The sequence below is a fragment of the Rana temporaria genome, chromosome 8, assembly GCF_905171775.1.
Source record: "Rana temporaria chromosome 8, aRanTem1.1, whole genome shotgun sequence".
Classification (NCBI taxonomy): Eukaryota; Metazoa; Chordata; class Amphibia; order Anura; family Ranidae; genus Rana; species Rana temporaria.
Window position 1 is genome coordinate 64,719,264 of NC_053496.1, and position 21,166 is coordinate 64,740,429.

A 21,166-nucleotide genomic window follows, 5' to 3' on the forward strand; every position below is an offset into this window, starting at 1 on the left:
CAAGGCCGCGAATTGGTCGTCAGTCCATACTTTCGCTAAATTTTACCAATTGGACATAAGGAAAAACGAGGAAGTCGCTTTGGGCGCAGTGTGCTGCAGGATGCAGTTTGATTCCTCATGTCTGATGGCACCCGACTTATTTTTTGGGGTCTCCCTCCCCTCATTAGCATTGCTTTGGGACGTCCCACATAGTAATTACTATGCTTCTCTGTGTCCCGTGATGTACGAGAAAGAAAATTGGATTTTTATAACCGCTTACCTGTAAAATCCTTTTCTTGGAGTACATCACGGGACATAGAGCTCCTGCCCCTCTTGATGGGGAGATTGGAACACTTATTGCTTGCTACAAAACTGAGGTACTCCCGGTATAGGAGTTGTTATATAGGGGAGGGAACTTCCTGCCTTAAGGGCGTGCCAGTGTCCATCACCTGAAGGTAGACTCTATAACCCACATAGTAATTACTATGCTTCTGTGTGTCCCGTGATGTACTCCAAGAAAAGGATTTGACAGGTAAGCTGTTATAAAAAAATCCTATTGTTTCCTGCAAATAAATCTCTGTGATATAGCACAGATTTTGGAGGCAGTGTGGTTATTACCCACAGCTTAGTTCTTACCATAGTACATTATCCAAATAAATAAACAAGCTTTGCCCTAGAGCCAGTAACCTTTCACATATTCATTTTTACCTTGGGAACTGCTACATAAATATTTAATGTTCTGCTCATGTTTACCTATGTTGAGCTGCTTTATGCCATTATGCTGGGTGTTAAAGATGCCATGTTGTTCTTGAGAAAAGGGGCAACCTTGGCCTAATGATGTCATAGAAACAACTGTATACTGAAAAAGCTACTGTAAAATATTGCAACTTAATTTAGTAATTTTATTTAAAAAGGTTTGGGCATAATTTGCCCTAAACTCTCACTATGCATCACTTAATAATTGGTCATTGGAGAGGTTGAAAACAAACGAGAAAACTGTCTGGTGGGTTTCACAGGGATCTTCATTGTTGTCCACGAGTTGAAGAATGAACAAGGCCCCCCTTTAGAGCTGCACAATTTTGGCAAAAATTAGTATCACAATTTTTTGGCTTAGAATAAATATCACGATTTTTGCGGCATAACATCATCTGATTCACATTTTACCTAGGGTCTCTGCTATTATATATAAAATGTTTGGGGGCTTCCAAGTAATTTTCTAGCAAAAAATACTGATTTTAAATTCTTAAGAAACAAATATCACTTAAAGCGGAGTTCCAGCCTTTTTTTATGTTTATTAAAGGTCAGCAGCTACAAAAAGCATAGCTGATGGCTTTTAATAAACATACACTTACCTACTCCACTGTCCAGCTCCGCGCCGCCCGGAGCTCCGCTCCTCTCCCCCCCTCTCCGCCGGTGCCTCCATTCTAACGGTGGGCACCCAGCCGCGACAGCATTCGGCTTCACGGCCGTGCACTCACTGCGCAAGAGGCGCTGCGTTACCTGAGTGGACAGGCGATCGCCTGGGACCGTTCACGTGTCCCAGGTGATCGCATACAGGGAGGGACCGCCAAAAGGCTATATAATGTATCGCCTAAGCGGTCCCTTGGCGGAAGAAGGAAGTGGGACAGGAAGTCCCACTCCTACTGAAGCCCCCACTCCCCCCCCTTTCCAAAAAAAAGACATGCCAAATGTGGCATGTAGGGGGGGGCGAGGAGTGGTTTTAAGTGGAAGTTCCAATTTTGGGTGGAACTCCGCTTTAATAATCTTTAAGTGATTAAACTTCCCTCATTTATGAAGTTCATTCCTTTGATCCAAGAATGAAAAGTTACAATGTTTATGGTTATCTACCAGCACGGACAATGTTGTGAAAAACTTGGCAGGCTGCCCAGTTTTTTTTCTTTTGACAGCTGAATAAGCAGAGAACTCTCTACACTTGTTACATGAATGATTATCGTACAATCGCTTCAAAGCTGTATTTTTCATCCAATTTTCTGATCATGTGTAAGGGCCTTTGGGGGTAGAGTCTACTCTTCAAATTGTTGGTAGATCATCCTCTATAGATAGTAATGGTTAATGCAGGGGTCGACAATATCCGGGCGCCAGGTCGCATTGGCGACAAGAAATTGTGAACTGGCACCCGCCGGTAAATTGAGGCCGCAAAGCCACGTCCTCAATTACCGGCCGCTGCGGGCCCGCCGTGATCGCACGGCGGGGGAGGTGGGGGCGCACGGAGGCGCGACGGCCGGTAATTGAGGCCGTGGCTTTGCGGCCTTGTGAAGGCCCAAGTTCTTCAGAAGCTTCTGTGAGCTGGCGCCATCTGGTGGTGGCCGTTGGCATTACATTACATTGGCATTGCAGCAATTCTAATGTGTGTAATTTTTCATTGCCATCTCCTTCCCTCTAATTAAAACCCCCAAATATTATATATATTTTTTATTCTAACACCCTAGAGAATAAAATGGCGATACTTTCTGTCACGCCATATTTGCGCAGCGGTCTTGCAAGCGCACTTTTTTGGGAAACAAAATACACTTTTTTGAATAAAAAAATAAGTAAAGTTATCCCAATTTTTTTTTATATTGTGAAAGATAATGTTACGCCGAGTAAATTGATACCCAACATGTCACGCTTCAAAATTGCATCTGCTCGTGAAATGCTGACAAACTTTTACCCTTTAAAATCTCAATAGGCGACGTTTAAAAAAATCTACAGGTTGCATGTTTTGAGTTACAGAGGAGGTCTAGAGCTAGAATTATTGCTCTCGCTCTAACGATCGCGGCGATACCTCACGTGTGGTTTGAATACCGTTTACATATGCGTGCGCTACTCACGTATGTGTTCGCTTCTGTGCGCGAGCTCGTCTGGACGGGGCACATTTTCTGGCTCCTAACTTTTTTATCTGGCTCCTAGACACATTAGAACTGCTATTTTACTTGTAATGCCAAGGGCCACCACCAGATGGCGCCAGGTCACAGAAGGAAGCTTGGGACTTCACAAGGCTGCAAAGCCGCGGCCTCAATTACCGGCGGGCATGGGCGTCCGGTCACAATTTCTTGTCGCAATTGCGACCTGGCGCCCTGATTTTGTCGAGCCCTTCTTTAGTCCTTTGGTCACCGTGACTGTACTTTTCGTTGCACTGATCCTATCTATCCCACTGCACCATCTAAAACGCTTACAATTCCACTCTGCCTTTCGTCGTTGGGGTCCCCCAAGGTTCTATTCTTGGACCACTCCTATCACTCTCTGGTCATCTCTCACCTCGACTATTGCAACTTCCTCCTCATTGGATTGCCTTAACATAGGCTATTCCCTGTTCAGTCTATCATAATTGCTGCTGCCAGGCTCATCCAACTTACCAACCATTCAGTGTCTGCTACCACTCTCTGCCAATATTTCTATTGGCTTCCGCACGCCCAATAAACGAAATTCAAAATATTAACAACAACTTGTAAAGCCATTCACATCTCGGCTCCCAGCTACATCACTAACCTAGTCTCAAAACCAAATTGTTCTCTTCCTTTTATTATCTCCTTCTCTCTAGGTCCCTTGTCACCTCCTCCCATGCTTGCCTCCCAAGACTTTTCTTGAGCCTCTCCAATCCTATGGAACTCCCTACCCCAATCTGTCCGACTATCTCTTACTCTGTCCACTTTTGGGCGATTCCTGAAAATCCTTCTCTTGAGAGAAGCCTATCCCATCTCCACCTAACAACTGTACTTCCAGTTTCTCCATCATCTCATCCCCCACAGTTATTAACTTTTGTATCACTTGACCCTCCCTTTTAGATTGTAAACTCTTACAAGCAGGGCCTTTTGATTCCTCTTGTATTGAATTGTATTGTAACTGTACTGTCTGCCCTCATGTTGTAAATCACTGCGCAAACAAATGGCACTATATAAATCCTGTTAATAATGATGCGTTTATACTGGATGCTTGAATCAACCTGGGTAATATTACTCTGGGACTCAAGTGGAAAGGTCTTTCCACCCATCTGTGAAGGCCTACTCTTTGTGGTGCAGTAACTGATTCACTTTCTGCCTAATGCTTTTTCAGGCATGCAAATTAAAGAAAAATGGCTGACTGAGACCCATTAATGGCTGTGCTGGGTAGTGAGTCCCAGAGAAACATAAGCAGGTAGTATGTTGGATTAAAAATGTTATGCAAAACAAACATCACAATAGTGCAACGTTTCGAGGTCACACACGACCTCTTCATCAGGCGAAGAGGTCCTGTGACCTCGAAACGTTGCACTATTGTGATGTTTGTTTTGCATTCAATTTTTGGATGTAATCGGACGATCCATGGTGTGCTGGCGAATATGTTTGTTTGATGGTTCCAGTACCCAGCTGGTGATCGTTTCAGCACCCACTTTTTCTTTATGAGCCGTTTTACCAGGAACGTGTGAGATTGGAATATTGACATTTTTTTTTATCAGCCCTATGTCATATAATGTACTTGAGCTGTCTTTTGAAAATGCTAGTTGCTTGACTACCTCTGGATCCCAAGGCCCTGTCTTTGAATAAGCACCCAGGTTAGAGAAGTCATGACGAAGTCTGATCTCTTTTGCACAATTCTAAAAGGTTACTGACTTGGTAGCAGCTGAAGCCATAGGATCAACTTCACATTCGGGGAGCTTGTATTTTCATATGAGGAGCTCAGCAATGGCAGGCTTTATACTTTATTGTAAGTTCTTGTGCCTGGTTTAGACAATGCATTTAGGAATTTACCTTGACCTAGTTTTGTTTACAGTACTTGGCACTTAAGATTTCTGTAGTTTATTAAACAGGTTCAAAGGCTACTATGAGTATTCACTTGATGCCAGGGATTAGTCAGGTCAGCTAATATAATAGGATAGAGGCTTTCCTGTGATCAGCAGCATCGGGAAAACGTGCTTTATTGACCAAATGATTCACTTAGGCATATTCCCGAGCCAGCTGATTTCTAGGCCTCCCAGAGGAAGAATTGTTGGTGGAAGTAGCGAGCTCTACTGTATGATCCTCTGCTCTTGGAGTGGAGCGGCCATGCGTAAAAGTGCCCTAGATAATGCTGATGATGTCCTCCAATGTGTTATTTATACACACAGCAGTTCATATAGCACAGTTCTGTGCACATATGAAAGATGCTGAGAGCTACATACACCTTTGTTAGGTATTAAACCGACACTCACTGCAAACCTATTATTCATATTGTGATTAGTGTCTGCACAGAGCCTGTGTATACTGTAAACTTTAATTTGCTGCACCAGCTACTGTATCTGTAATTGAAAGTTAGATCGTAAAATCTATTCTCTAACACTACTGTCATTAACATCCTAGATTGGTATCATCACTAAAACTCTCTGAAGCATTTCCCACAACCATCGAACTAACTGACCTGCTTTACCAGTTAAATGGAGCCTTTCCCTCTCAATGAAAAAATGATAAATTATAGCTTTGCGTATCTGACATACTGTACACTGCTGGAAAAATGCAACACCCCTGCTCAACTGTGTCCTTAAATTAACCATTTTAATTCTGCTCATATGCAATATACATACAGCGGGTAAAAGAAGTATTGAACGCATCACATTGAAGACTTATATTCCCCATCATGCCGTTTTCATCTGAGCGTTTCTTTAGTTCTGCTAAGCATCTGACATGTTTACTTATTCATCTGAACTTCTGCATTTTCCACCATTCTATTCCTTTATGTATTTATGTATCTCAAAGATTGCATGCTTTTATAGGTATGGTTATAAAACAGCGCTGTTTTTGGACCTAATTGCCATTCCTACGTCCATCCTGACCTTTTTGCATCTGTATGTCCCTGCCTCCCACTGAAACATATTCATAGGATCGCACTAAATTGTTTGTAAGGCTGACGGTGGACGATCATGAAATTCATTTAAGTGCATTAAAGTGTCACTCCGGATTTCCATTTAACAATCTCTGTTATTTTATGTGCACTTCCAGCATGGGGGGTAATGTCCTTTCTGAGTTCCTTGCAAGGATACGGAGCTGTTTGCTAGCTGACAGTAGTAAATAGATGCTCCCTGTCAGCCAGTTTATATGTCTGAATCTTTTTTTCTCCTGTTGTGTAACAGATGCATTTTGTGAATTTATGTGTGCTTGAACTGTGTGGTGTGTACTATTGTTTCTTCTTTTTATTTATTATGACATCTTTTTTTTTTTTTATCCCGCAGACTAAACTTGCCAATGGCACTTCCAGCATGATCGTGCCCAAGCAAAGGAAGCTATCCGCAAACTACGAGAAGGAGAAAGAGCTTTGTGTAAAGTACTTTGAGCAGTGGTCTGAATGTGACCAGGTAGAGTTTGTTGAGCATCTCATCTCCCGGATGTGCCACTACCAACATGGACACATAAATACTTACCTTAAACCAATGTTGCAAAGGGACTTTATCACTGCACTGCCAGGTAAAATGTGTTCTATATATGCTTTTATATAGAAAATGTATGTACTGAAAAATGTTTTGCGTTGACATTCGCATTTATTTTTCTTCCCCTCGTTGAAGGACACAAGTACTTGAATCTTGACTGTGGTTATTGCACCATCTCCAGGAGTAGTACGACACCGGGCACAAAACAAAAGTACTGGCCCCTGCTTGCAACCAACCCCCCCCCCCCCCCATCTGTTGAAGGCAGCTCAGCTTTTTCCTAAGTTCTAGGAATAAGGACCAGAGCTCCCTGCTGGGATTCTTAGTTCCCTTTCCTTTAGCAGGAATATGTTTTCCTTTTTAAAGTGTAACTAAAGGCAAAACTTTTAATAGAGTCGAGAGGGATTCGAACACCTGTCAGTTTTTATTGCTATCTGTGCCCCCTTTTATGAGATCCATTTTTTCCATTTGTCCTGTTTACCATTATCAGTGAAAGTAAACAAAATCGCATAATTTTGGGTTGTCCCCAGAAAAGGGACGGTGGGTCCGTCGGCGGTAAAGCGCCGCTATTTTTAGTGGAGTTTTACCATCAATTTCAAGGTGCTATTTAACCGCTAGCGGGGCACTTTCAACCCCTTCTAGCAGTCAAAAAGGGGTTAAAACCACCCACAAAGTGCCGCTGCAGCAACCGGCGGTATAGCCGCGGTGCCCATTCATTTTAATGGGCAGGAGCAGTATTCACACCGCTCCTTCACCGAACCAAAGATGCTGTGCTAGAAGGACTTTTTTAGCCATCCTGCTAGCGCACCGCTCCAGTGTGAAAGCCCTTTGGGGTGCTTTTCAGGCGCTATTTTTAGCGTTATAGCGCCTCAGTGTAAAAGGGGTCTAAATTTGAAGGAATTTCCCCTCACTTCCTGTTTGGCTGTGGGACAGGAAGTGAAAGAAAATCTGAAATGGGACACAGATGGAGGAAAAAATTAATCGGACAGGGTTTACAACCCTCCCTCTAAAATATATATTGAAATGAATACATCTTAAATAAAAAAAAAAATTGCCTATGGTTATACTTTAGTTCCTGTTATATTTTTCTTTGATATCTTATGCATACATTGCATTTCATAAAGAACAGACTAGTTTTCACCTTTTTGGTTACGAACTTGACCCCCAATTTTCCATGTTGGCTCTGGTTGAACAGTTTTTATTAAAGCCAAGAGTGGATGTATCTACAGCCCCCCCCCCCCCGAATGGCACCACCTTCATTTATTTATTTTTTTAACCACACCTTGGTTCCATGCTGTGTTGTGTAGTACTATATTTGGCATGTATTAGTCCATGCAGGAAAAATCAGAGAAGCACTTTCTATGTGAACAGATGCTCAAAGAATGGCTTTAAATGACATACGTATGGATGCTAGAAGATAACAAAGATATGTGATAAGTGGACATAAGATTTTTTTTTTTTCGTTATTGGAGACTAAAGAGACTAGTATTCCTAAAAATATATATATATATATATATATATATATATATATATATATATATATATATATATAAATGGTTATTATATTAGTAAAGTTGCATTTTAGGAAATATTTTATTATATCTTTTCATGTGACAACACTGAAGAAATGACGTATTTCTACAATGTAAAGTAGTGAGTGTACAGCTTGTATAACAGTGAAAAATTTCTATCCCCTAAAAATAACTCAACACACAGCCATTAATGTATAAACCGCTGGCCACAAAAGCAAGTACACCCCTAAGTGAAAATATCCAAATTGGGCCCAATTAGCCACACACATACGTATATTGTACAATCACATCAGTCCCTAACTCACAGTCTAAGGTCCTACCTTGCATTCATACACACACATATATTGGGGCCAATTTAGACAGGAGCCAATTGACCTTCCGGCATGTCTTTGGAGCGTGGAAGGAAACCAGAGTGCGTGTGTGCACATCTATCTAATATATATAACATTTGGGGGGGGGGGGGGGGGCAGAAAAAAGTTGCTTCACTCAATTAAGTTCTACTTTAGCTATATTTTATTTAATTGTACCGTAAGCAGCAACTGTAGAGCCAGTTTAGAAGCGAACACTTTTTTACATTCACACTCCGAGGCTGTTAGATGGGCGTTTAGAACTTAAAAATCTACTTTGGTAATATGTGCTTGAAAGTTAAACGCACAGCTGAAGAATAGGCAGTCCTTTTAAGCCAAATGTACCAAAGCCCTGAAAGTGACTGCTTTGTTAGTGACCAGCAGATGGTTAAACCAAAGCTAGCCTGCATCTACAGAAGCAAAGACACGCACCAAAGTATTAAGTTTTAATGGCGTTTATGCACAGTCAGTTGTCAGCTGGGTTGGGTGGCTGGGGGCCAGTTGTCCCTTTGGGCTGGTGAGATTTTAATGGTTTAAGCCCCTGGGGTGCACCACTTGTCCACCACAAAAGCAGATGCAATTAAGCTTTCAGCTGCTCTGGAACCTCTTGGGATACACCCTGTGTCAATCATATGTTTTACGATGAAGTTTATTACATAGATCAGCTTGGCTCAAGATGTTCCACTGCAGTTAACAGCTTAAAACACAAATAACATTTCAGATTTACAATTTCATTAGACAAGGGAGGAATAGGCAAGTATGGAGACTGTCAGGCAGAAGGCTAGGGACCTGTATTCTTCCGGTTTCCATTCATCAGTTAATCACAGTGCCTAAAATATATTTAGAGAAAAAGAGACTGCAATTGTTGACCTCATTTTAGTATATTCTCAATGGGTTTTACATCATTCAAATTAAATCAGACTCGCTGTTCAGAGATATTTTATTACATACACATCTATTATGTTGGTTATGTCCCAGATTCTAAAACGGCAATAAAACATAAAATTAAGACCTATACAGGCGGTCCCCGGGTTACAAACGGAGGGAGACAACAGGAAGTGAGAGGAAATCTACCCCAAGGAAGGGAAATCCACTCCTGTAAGAGTTATTATGGGGAAAAAGGTGTCTCTACTGAAGGTCTATCACCAATCCTTGTTTCCACAACAACCCACATTTTTCAAGATCTAATTGTCATTGGGACAGAAAGTGAGATGAAATCTTCTGAACAGGGGCACAGACCACAAAACAAATGTTAGAGGGATGTTAACCCTTCCCTAAAAAAAAAAAAATATTTTTTTTTGGCTGGAGCTACACTTAAAAATGGTACCTGTTCCAATTTGCATACAAATTCAATTTAAAGGGGTTGTAAAGGTAAATTTTTTTTAATTTCCTAAATAGCTTCCTTTACCTTAGTGCAGTCCTCCTTCTCTTACCTCATCCTTCCATTTTGCTTTTAAATGTCCTTATTTCTTCTGAGAAATCCTCACTTCCTGTTCTTCTGTCTGTAACTCCACACAGTAATGCAAGGCTTTCTCCCTGGTGTGGAGTGTCGTGCTCGCCCCCTTCCCTTGAATACAGGAGAGTCAGGACTAAGGTTGCCACCTCATCCCTTTAAAAAGGAACACATCTGAATTACACAGGTTCTGTGGCTGATTAAGGTGGTAATTAAACTCACTTGGTGCCTTATCTGCATTAAATTGGCCTCAGAACCTGTGTAATTCAGATGTGTTCCTTTTTAAAGGGATGAGGTGGCAACCCTAGTCAGGACGCCCACTAACGCACAGCTGCTTTCTCTATCTGCAACGTAGAGAGCGTCCTGACTGTCCTGATGTCCAAGGGAGGGGGCGAGCACGACACTCCACACCAGGGAGAAAGCCTTGCATTACTGTGTGGAGTTAGACAGAAGAACAGGAAGTGAGGATTTCTCAGAAGAAATAAGGAAATTTAAACGCAAAATGGAAGGATGAGGTAAGTGAAGGAGGACTGCACTAAGGTAAAGGAAGCTATTTAGGAAAAAAATGTGTACCTTTACAACCCCTTTAAGAACAAACCTACAGACCCTATCTTGTTTGTAACCTAGGGACAGCCTTTAGCTGACTTTTTTCATTGACCTGTGAACAATTTTTTTTTTTTTTAGATCTGGTGAGAAATGTCATTTTTTGGACTACCTTTAGGCTGTAGCATACACACCCTGACTCAGTTGGTAATGTTGGGGGGTCCCAGCAAACTGGTTATTGCTCTGCTAAGATAAGACATTGGGCTGTGTGCTGCTGTCCTCCTAATGCCAATAGATACTTCTTAAAAATCACTTCCGCCCACTATTTTTCTGCAGTCACCTATACATGAAAGAATTGTGTAACATGGGGTTATAGGTCATTATAATGATCTATATTTCCAATAATCGTGCTCTGAATGGAGTATGGGCGGCTGTCCTGCCTTATTTATACAAATATTGACCATCTGGAAAGCTTTGTTATCTGATCTAAAAATCCAGTGTCTGTTACTGTTAGCATTTCTGCCACTGCCAGGTTACTAAAAGTAAGTTCTATAATTTTCATAATGGAGTAGCATGAGTAAACAATAGCTGATTAGTACGTTCATTTATGCTGCTAGTTATAGGAGACCTTTTTTTTGGTAAAGTGTATTGCCTCTTTAACTACTTATACAGGGCATATTCACCACCCTTCCTGCCCAGGCTAATTTTTCGTTTTTAGCGCTGTCGCACTTTGAATGACAATTGCGCGGTTATGCAACACTGTACACAAATTATTTTTTTCCCCACAAATAGAGCTTTCTTTTGGTGTTATTTGATCATCTCTGCAGATCTTTTTTTTTTTTTGTGCTATAAACAAAAGAAGAGCGAGAAGTTTGAAAAGAAAAAAACACAATATTTTTTATTTTTTGCTATAATAAATATCCCCCAATCCCTAAGCCCAGGATGTCATATGACGCCCGCCCAGGATCCCTCCTGCAGATGTCATGATTATGGCTGGGATGGGAAGTGGTTAAGCTTCATATACACTTAAATTTTTATTTTATTTTTTCGTTAAACCATTGGCTTGAACTAGATCTAGATCTCTCTAGATGGATAATGCTGCTCTCCAAGGGTGGCTATGCTGCATTATCATGGAGTGGAGTAGTGAGTGTAGCCACCAAGCTGTCCAGAGGTGTCCCTGTTGTGACTCAATTTAAGCGTGGAGACACCCTAAGACAAAAAGTCCGTTACTGGCTTGATCACCAGGTTAAAATAAAGGGAAAAAGGCCTTAACGAAATTCCAATGCAGCCTCCACCTTTTAAGGATTGGCAGGCTACAATAGATTACATTTTAGTTTTTTTGAGTTTAATACCACTTTAAAGTTGGGCTGGCCAGCTTCAAGCCAGAGTTGGGTCATGTGTACCCAGCCTGATCCATCTGCGCAACAGTAGCCAAGTGATCGTTCTCATATACAGTTAAGTGTCACAATAATATACCCACACAGTCACCAGTGTCCACCATACTACTTCTCCCCATTTTTACAATTCAGATTACCGTAAAACCTTGGATTGCGAGCATAATTAGTTCCAGAAACATGCTTGTAAAAAATGGAAGCCTCCACAAGGGGATTAGAAGCAAAATCCAGCAGGAACTACAGAGTATAAAAGAGAAGATAGGCGCCTCCAAGTGTAGCAATATGTTGATAAATGTTGTACCTTCATTAAATGCAACCATATTACTACACTTGGAGGCGCCTCTCTTCTCTTTTAGACTCAGGGTTGCCAACCGTCAGTAAATATACAAACAGTTTGTAAAATCCGTAATTTTTGCATCTGTCCATAAATGTCCATTACGGAAATACATAGCCAGATTCACGTAGGCGGGCGCAACGTTAGGCAGGCGTAGCGTATGGCATATACACTACGGCGCCGTAAGTTAGAGAGGCAAGTGCTGTATTCACAAAGCACTTGCCTCCTAAGTTACGGCGGCGTAGCGTAAATGGGCCGGCCTAAGCGCACAAAAATTCAAATGTGGAACAGGGGGGTGTGTTTTTTGTAAATTACTGGTGACCCGACGTGATTGACGTTTTTTTTTTTTTTTTTTCCAAATTTCTTTTATTATTTTTTTCAACAGTACAATAAAACCGGTATACAAAACCCATACAGACAAACATACAACATTTATGGTCTCAATAAATACCCCTTTCGGAAATACGAGTGATTGACGTTTTTAACGAATGGCGCATGCGCCGTCCGTGGACAAATACCAGTGTGCATTGCTCCAAAGTATGCCGTTTCGACGTGAACGGAAATTACGTCAAGCCAGATTCGCGTACGACTTGCGCAAACAACGTAAAAAGATAGGCCTGTTCCGACGTCCATACCTTGCATGGGATGCGCCACCTAGGGAGCAGCTTTATCTTTACGCCGGCGTAACTAATTGCAACGGGCGCACGTATGTTCGTGACCTAGCGGCCAGCGTAAATATGCACCCTAAGATACGACGGCGTAGGAGACTTACGCCGCTCGTATCTTCGCCTAATTTAAGCATATCTGGTTTCCAGAATACGCATACATTTGCGACGGCGTCGATTCAGAGTTACGACGGCGTATCGACTGATACGCTGGCGTAAACCTTCCTGAATCCAGCTAACAGACTACACGTCCATAATGGACATTTATGGACAGATGCTACATTTACGGATTTTACAAACTGTAAATTTACTGAAAGTTGGCAACCCTGGTTGTGATATGACGCTACTTGTATATCAAGACATCACTTGTATATCAAGTCAAAATGTTATGAAAAATTTTGCTCGTCTTGCAAAACGCTCTCAAACCAAGTTACACTTAAACCAAGGTTTTACTGTATTTTGTTTCATTTGTCTCATGTGATTTATACGTTACAAAAGAAGTTAACAGTGAAGCTTGGCTGTGGAGAAATAATTTGTATGAGTGAGTTCCCAATTTTCAGACATTAAATCGATTCAAAAGAAGACCTACATGGTATTTTACATGCTATTATGAGAATCAGCTGAGTCTGCCCCCTTGTGCATGTGATCCATGTTCACTCGTACTGCGGGGAAATGGTTAAGATCAGCATAGCGACTGGAAGAAAATAAGTTTTATAGTAGCAGCTTTTTTTTTTTTCCCCTCTCTTCCTCCCATCAGAGGAAACTCATAATATACTGATCATGCTACTAAAATGTGACATGTACAGAAATAACCTCCTGCAAGCTTTTATTTATTTTATTTTCGTACTCCCTTACCGCTAAGCAGACGCAGGCCGAGGTTATCAGTGCAACTATCTTGTTTTATAGACTTGTGCTCCTTCGAGACTTGGCTTGAGATTAGACTTGAGTGGGTGGTTGAGAATTTTAATAGCCAAGCCCAATTTTTACTAAAGAGTGTATAAACCCCCCTTACTGTATGCAAATGTGAAGCCACTAATACAAACTACAGGACATTAATCTGGCTTTTAAACTGCTCCATTTGTACTGAAGATCATTTTTGTTCATCCAGCGAGTGGACATTGCAGGAAGGGTGTTCTGATTTAGTGCTGTTAATGAAGCAAGTCATTACATGCAGGTCCCTTTTTCTCTGGCATTCCAATTTAAATTGCCATTTATTAGTGTTTTCCATTGTCAAGTTGTCATATGATGTCTGTATACTAACTAACATCTTAATGGATGTGTCCTACACCACTATATGTATATATTTGGATCAGGAAAGTGGAGCCAATTCATAAAAATTACTGTAATTAAAAAAATTTCCCACGCCAGTCATATTACAAGAGGTTAACCACTTCAGCCCCGGACCATTTTGCTGGTCAATGACCGGGCCACTTTTTGCGATTCAGCACTGCGTCGCTTTAACTGACAATTGCGCAGTCGTGCGATGTGGCTCCCAAATAAACAAAACAAAAATAGAGCGACAATTTTGGAAAAAAAATGAATATTTTTTTGCTGTAGTAAATATTCCCCAAAATATATAAAAAAAAAAGTTTTTTTTTCCTCATTTTTAGGCCGATACGTATTCTACATATTTTCCGTAAAAAAAAAAAATCGCAATAAGCGTTTGGTTTGCGCAAAAGTTATAGCGTCTACAAAATAGGGGGTCGTTTTATGGCATTTTTATTAATATTTTTTTTTTTTACTAGTAATGGCGGTAATCTGCAATTTTTTATCGGTACTGCGACATTATGGCTTTAAATCTCTCTTCTCCTCCACTTGACTATTATTTTATAATTTTTTTTATTTAAAGTGATACTATAGGTTCGATTTTTTTTTTTTTTTTTTTTTTTTTTTTAATAACAAACATGTCATACTTACCTCCACTGTGCAGTTAGTTTTGCACAGAGCGGCCACAAACATCCTCTTCTGGGGTCCCAGCGGCACCCCCCAGCGCCCACATCATTGGATTTGATTGACAGCAGCAGCTCACCAGCGCACAAAGCAAGGTCCATAAAGACGTGGATGAGCAAGTTTGGGATGGAGGAAATTAAAGTCCTGACCTCAGCCGGATAGAACACCTTTTGGATGAATTAGTGCAGAGACCGCGAGCCAGGCCTGATCTCACAAATGCGGTTTTAGAAGAATGGCCAAACATTCTCATAGACACACTCCTAAACCTTGTGGACAGCCTTCCCAGAAGAGTTGAAGCTGTTATAGCTGCAAAGGATGGACCAACTCAATATTGAATCCTACAGACTAATAGGTAGATTCACATAGAGTTAGGCCGGCTTATCAGTAGATGAGCCGACCTAACTCAGAATCTACGCCGACCTAAGTTTAAGCGTATGCTCAAACAGAGATACGCTTAAACCTATCTAAGATACGACGGCTTGCGCCGTCCTATCTTAGATTGCAATATTTTGGATGGCCGCTAGGTGGCGCTTCCATTGTGGTCGGCGTAGAATATGTAAATGAGGGGATACGCCGATTCACGAACGTACGCCAGGCCGACGCAGTACTTTTACGCCGTTTACGTAAGAGATAGGCCGCGTAAAGTTAGAGCTAGGCTCTAGTGGAATAGTAATGTCAAGTATGGCCGCCGTTCCCGCCGCAAAATTCTAAATTTTTACGTCGTTTGCGTAAGTCCGTGAATCGGGATTTACGTCGTTTACGTCAACGTCAAAATCAATAGGCCCGTACGGCGTACTTGGCTGCAATGCGCACTGGGAAATGTAGGCGCCCGGCTCATGTGCAGTAGCCAAAAAACGTCAAAAACATGAGGTCAAGCCTCATTACCATTAAACACGCCCCCTCCAACCCATTTGAATTGGGCGCCCTTACGCCCGCCGCGTTTACACTACGCCGCCCTAAGTAAGGAGGTAAGTGCCTTGAGAATCATGTACTTGCCTCTCTTACTTAAGGCGGCGTAGTGTAAACACGCTAGGCTACGCCGTCTTAAAATTGCGCGCCCGTACCTGAATCTACCCATAAGACTGGGATGCCATTAAAGTTCATGTGCGTGTAAAGGCAGGTGTCCCAATACTTTTGACCATTAGGTGTATCTTCTTTCTAAAGGCGATTTTTGTGACTTTTAAGCATAGTCTTAGTAACATCTCTTGTGTCCCAACCAAGGACTCTTTGGCTGCTGTCTGATTAATACTATGCATGCACATTATCTCTTGTTACGTAATTTTTGGAAATCCATGCAGATTGTTTCCACCCCCTACTTCCTCAAAAAATCAACTGACCTGACAGACCGTTTCACAGCTAATGCAGTTAAAGAACCATGAACCATATATGTGGTGAGGGTTCTTTACAGCACTTACAGATGTGCGTAAATGTTTCCGTAACGTGACAAGCTTGAGGCATTTGGATTCCCAAAGTTTGTTTTTGATTTCGTGCAAACATTTTGTCCATTTGTTACAGGAAAACCGTTACAGGAATTTTATAGGAGTAAACTTTGAATGTTTCTCTGTGAATTATTAATGTCTGAAGGAACAAGAGTGAGAAAGCAATTTAAGAAAGCTATAGTCGTCTTTGTCTTATCTATGACTCATTTTATTAATGCTACCTTTCCAGCGCGGGGACTGGATCACATAGCGGAAAATATTCTGTCCTACCTGGATGCAAAATCACTGTGTTCAGCAGAGCTGGTGTGCAAGGAGTGGTACCGAGTGACCTCAGATGGCATGTTGTGGAAGAAGCTCATAGAGAGGATGGTGAGGACAGACTCATTGTGGAGAGGGCTGGCGGAGAGAAGAGGATGGTAAGTGCAGACCCTTTAACATGAACCACCTGAAAAGATACTCTGCAGCTGAACTTCTCTCATTTTCTTGTTAATAAAAACTTGGATCACACTGAAGAACAAGGTGTTGTACTGGAAGGAGCTATAAAGATTGCTAAATAAACATTAAAGTATAACTAAAGGCAAAACTTTTTTTATTTTTTTTTGGTTTTGGATATAGTGGAATGGGATTAGAACACCTGTCAGTTTGTATTTCTGTCTCTGACCCCATTAAAGTGGAGGTTCACCCGGAAATGTTAATTTTTATCCTTGGATTGATGCTCATTTTGTCTAGGGGAATTGGCTAGTTTTTTTAAAATCGAAGCTGTACTTACCGTTTTAGAGAGCGATCTTCTCCGCGTTTCCGGTGAAGGGCTGCGGGACTGGGCGTTCCTATTTTGATTGACAGTCTTCCGACGGTCGCATCCATCGCCTCACGATTTTCCGAAAGTAGCCGAACGTCGGTGCGCAGGCGCCGTATAGAGCCGCACCGACGTTCGGCTTCTTTCGGCTACTCGTGACGCGCTGTATGCGACCGTCGGAAGACTGTCAATCAAAATAGGAACGCCCAGTCCCGAAGACCATACCCGGAAGCGGCGGAGAAGATCGCTCTCTAAAACGGTAAGTACAGCTTGGATTAAAAAAAAACTAGCCGATTCCCCTTGACAAAATGAGCATGAATCTAAGGTTACATTTTTTTTTTTTAAGGTGAACTCCCTCTTTAAGCAGATTCACCCTCTTTATTTGTCCTGTTTGTTTGCCATTATTGAAAGTGAAATTAAAAGAAAATCCTACGTTTTGGGTTGTTCCCTGAAAAGTCAAATCTTCCAACGAGGATGCTAGTTCTGCTGACCTGGGGGTCCCCAAGGAATTCCCTTCATTTTCAGGGTTTTCATTTTATAGACCCGGACAGGAAGTGAAGTTTGGCTATGGGACAGGAAGTGAAGGGAAATCTTTTAAATGGGACACAGAGTAAGGATGAGCTCCAGTGTGTTCGCATAGTACATGTGCAGAGTCCGCCAGGAAGTCTGCATCGTGCTGCGCTAATCACAGCCAGGGAGACATTGTCCTGATGCTCAGCTGCAGAGATCGGGTAATGTCTCCCTGGCTGTGATTAGCGCAGCGCCGTGCAGACTTCCTGGCGGACTCTAACACGCTGGAGCTCATCCTTAACACAGAGGGCTAAAAATAATATGACGGATTATAACTCTCCCTTACCCTATCCACAAAGTTTTGCTTACAGTTCTACTTTAAAGCCTAAGTTTCGGTAAAACCTAAAAAAAAAAACGGCACAAGGGACGGTTCCTTGTGCTGGTGCCAGATGTCATAGTTGAAATCCTCTGTCGCCGAGATGCTCTAATCCTTCTCTGTTCTGAACACTTCCTGGTTGTCTTGTTTCCTGATGAAAAAAGTCATGGGAGCTTTCTCTTTGTGGTCACTAATCAAGGAGGTGTGATTACTGTGTGTCTAAAACCCCTCAACACCAATCCGTTTCGTTTTCCAAACCATCACTGCCCTGTATTGGCTCGGTGCAGCAGAGAAGCAGGAAACATGCAAAAACAAAACTGAAACTGTAGGTACATTATAGGATTGATTTTTTATCTATTTTTAATCATTTTTAAAAGGAATCTGTTAACTTGTATGTCTCTATACCCTGTAAACAGTCATTTCAGCAAAAAAAAATAAAAACATCCTTTACAACTCCTTTAACTAGCTTGAGAGGCAAGTATATTCTGATCCCAATACATTATTTAGTGATCAATTAGGTGTGGTATTTTAGGGAGAGAAACTTTCAACACATAAAAAGCACTCAAAATATGTGAACGTTCACAGCGTCTCCCCGCAGGGATGAAGTCCCAAGGGAGGGGCCGAGCATGCTAACTAACCCCCAGCCAGAACAGCTCGGATGATGGGGGCAAGCTTAGTGAGGAGGAACAGGAAGTGAGAAATTTAGACAAAGAAAAAAAACATTTAGAAGGGAAATCGAAGGAAAAGGTAAGTGAACCAACAATGTACTAGCTTAAAGGGTCACTAAAGGAATTTTTTTTTTAGCTAAATAGCTTCCTTTACCTTACTGCGGTCCTGGTTCCATGTCCTCATTGTTCGTTTTTGCTCTGATGTTGCTGTAATTGTTCTCTGTTCTGGACACTTCCTGGTTGTCTGTTTCCTGAGGACCACAGTACTGGGAGATTCTAGTTTCATTTTCCAAACCATCACTGCTCTATGGCTCGGTCTAGCACACAGGCAGGATAACATGCAAAATCGAAACTAAATGCAAAAACCAAAGTAGATGCAAAAACGAAACTACAGGTACATTATATGATTGATTTTTATCTATTTTTAATCAATTTTAAAAGGAATCAGTTAACTATTATGTCTCTATACCCTGTAAACAGTCATTTCAGCAAAAAAAAATTCCTTTACAACTCCTTTAAAGGAACCTATTTAGAAAAAAAAAAAAACCTTTATTACAACCCCTTTAACATAAATATAACCCAGTGTTTAAACCTATGGCTAAAGCTAAACTCAACCCTAAATCAGTCCATTGCATACACCCCTGGGTGTAACCCCTGTAAGCATAAAACATATCTTACTAATTATGTTGATGTAAAGATTACAAATTAAGTTATATCATCACATTAACACTAAAAATATAATGAAAAATCAACACTAAAACAAAATTCACAAAATCTTTGCAATTTTTTTGCACCTACACCAATGATCTGATGGAAACGCTAACCTAGTTGCAACACTTTGCACACTCGTACAGACTTCTCAGTGACTGAAATGCTGGCTAAGTAGTCACCATAAAGCAGCGCTGTGCCATAAATCAGTGAGCAATGTTTCTTTATTACTATGTTTGAATTTCTGTTCTACAAAATGTTAACTTCATGTATGCATTTGTCGGATACAAATCATACAGTCCTAGTGGAGTATTAAGCTGTACTTCTAGAAAAGGAGAATAAGCACTCCTGAATCTGCCAACGTTAAACTGCTTCTTCTCTGTCTTATGAGCCCATAGAGCCCTATTACCTGTCTCCTGGAACCACAAAGCAGTCAGCTCTTTAGAATAGCCTGTGTAAATATGAATGAGAAAATTTGCATCGGACCATCTTTTGTGATCTTCTAACTCAATAATAATCCTTATTTTTCAAGTTAGAGCCACTTTGGGGAAAAAAGAAACTTGGGGAAAAAAATTATACTCGGCCACAATACAGATTTTCTTAACTCTGTAATCTTGCAATGTTATGGGGTCATCTGTACCTTCTAAAGGGAAAATTTGAAAATTGAGTACACTATAGTGCAAAAGTTTTAGGCATGTGTGAAAAAATGTTGTAAATTAAGAATGCTTTCAGAAATAGAAGTGTTAATAGTTTATATTTATCAATTAACACAATTAAAAGTAAATGAACAGAAGAAAAAATCCATATCAAATCAATATTTGGTGTGATCACCATTTGCCTTCAAAACAGCATTGGTTCTTCCAAGTACACTTGCACACAAATTTGAAGGAACTTAGTACGTAGGTTGTTCCAAACATCTTGGAGAACTAACCATGGATCTTTTGTAGATGTAGGCTGCCTCAAATGTTTATTTTTCTTCATGTAATCAGAAATACTCAATGATGTTGAGATCAGGACTCTGTGGGGGGCCAAACCATCACATCCAGGACTCCTCATTCTTTTTTATGCTGAAGGTGGTTCTTTGTGACATTGGCTGTATGTTTGAGATCGTTATTCTGTTGCAGAATAAACTTGGGGCCAATCATACGTCTCCCTGATGGTATGGTATGGGTATCTGCTTGTATTTCTCAGAATTGAGCATTCATTGATCCTGACCAAATCTCCAACTCTATTTGCAGAAATGCAGCCCCAAACTTGCAAAGGACCTCCACCATCCTTCACTGTTGCCTCATTTTTGTACCACTCTCCAGCCCTTTGGCAAACAAACTGCCCCCTGCTACAGCCACATTTTTAACATTTTTACTCCTCAACCCAGATCACCTGCTGCCTTTTTTCTGCACCCCACTTCCTATTTTTCCATGCATAGTTGAGACGCTTAGCCTTGTTTCCACATCGAAGGTATGGCTTTTTGGCTGCCATTCTTCCATTCCTCTTCCTTGAAGGCCACTTCTGGCCAGACTTCTTCATACAGTAGATGGAAGTACCTGGGTCCCACTGCTTTCTGCCAATGCTGTGCTAATGGCACTGCTGGACATCTGATTTTGAAGGCACATGAAACGGTCTTCCACATTCTAAGCTGGATACACACTATCTAATTTTCTTTAAACTTTTAGATTTACCAAAACCATATAATATGAGGTCTAACCTAAACACTTTCAATTTGTATGCAATCAGGCAGGCCCTTGCACTGCACAGTTGAAGGTAAATCTAAAGGAAATTGAACAAAAGTTGTATAGTATGTATCCAGCTTTAGTAGCAGCGTTTGGCTGTTTCTCACCCAGTTTTTAGCCTCCTACACAGCTGTGTATCAACCTACATATAACATTGATGATAAGCACCTGATTGGTATAATTGGTTATACACCTGACTGTAATCCTACAAATTTCCTGACTTTGGCTTCAAACCAGCATCAATTCTTCCATTTACACAAAGTATAGTCAGACCAAATATTGATTTGATTTTGATTTTTTTCTTCTATTTGCTCACTTTGCACTTTGTAAATTGATAAAAATAAACAAAAGCAAAGAATGCATTAAAGG

At 41.0% G+C, this 21,166-nt stretch overlaps 1 protein-coding gene across 4 annotated transcripts in view; it reads left to right on the forward strand.

The window, feature by feature from the left end:
- Positions 1 to 21,166, forward strand: part of BTRC (beta-transducin repeat containing E3 ubiquitin protein ligase) — a 280,494-nt gene that overhangs the window by 201,722 nt on the left and 57,606 nt on the right. For all 4 annotated transcript variants that reach the window (XM_040361921.1, XM_040361922.1, XM_040361923.1 and 1 more), the window contains 2 exons: positions 6,161 to 6,392; positions 16,239 to 16,425. In XM_040361921.1, the coding sequence (XP_040217855.1) occupies positions 6,161 to 6,392; positions 16,239 to 16,425 (419 nt within the window). The remainder of the gene's footprint in view (positions 1 to 6,160; positions 6,393 to 16,238; positions 16,426 to 21,166) is intronic.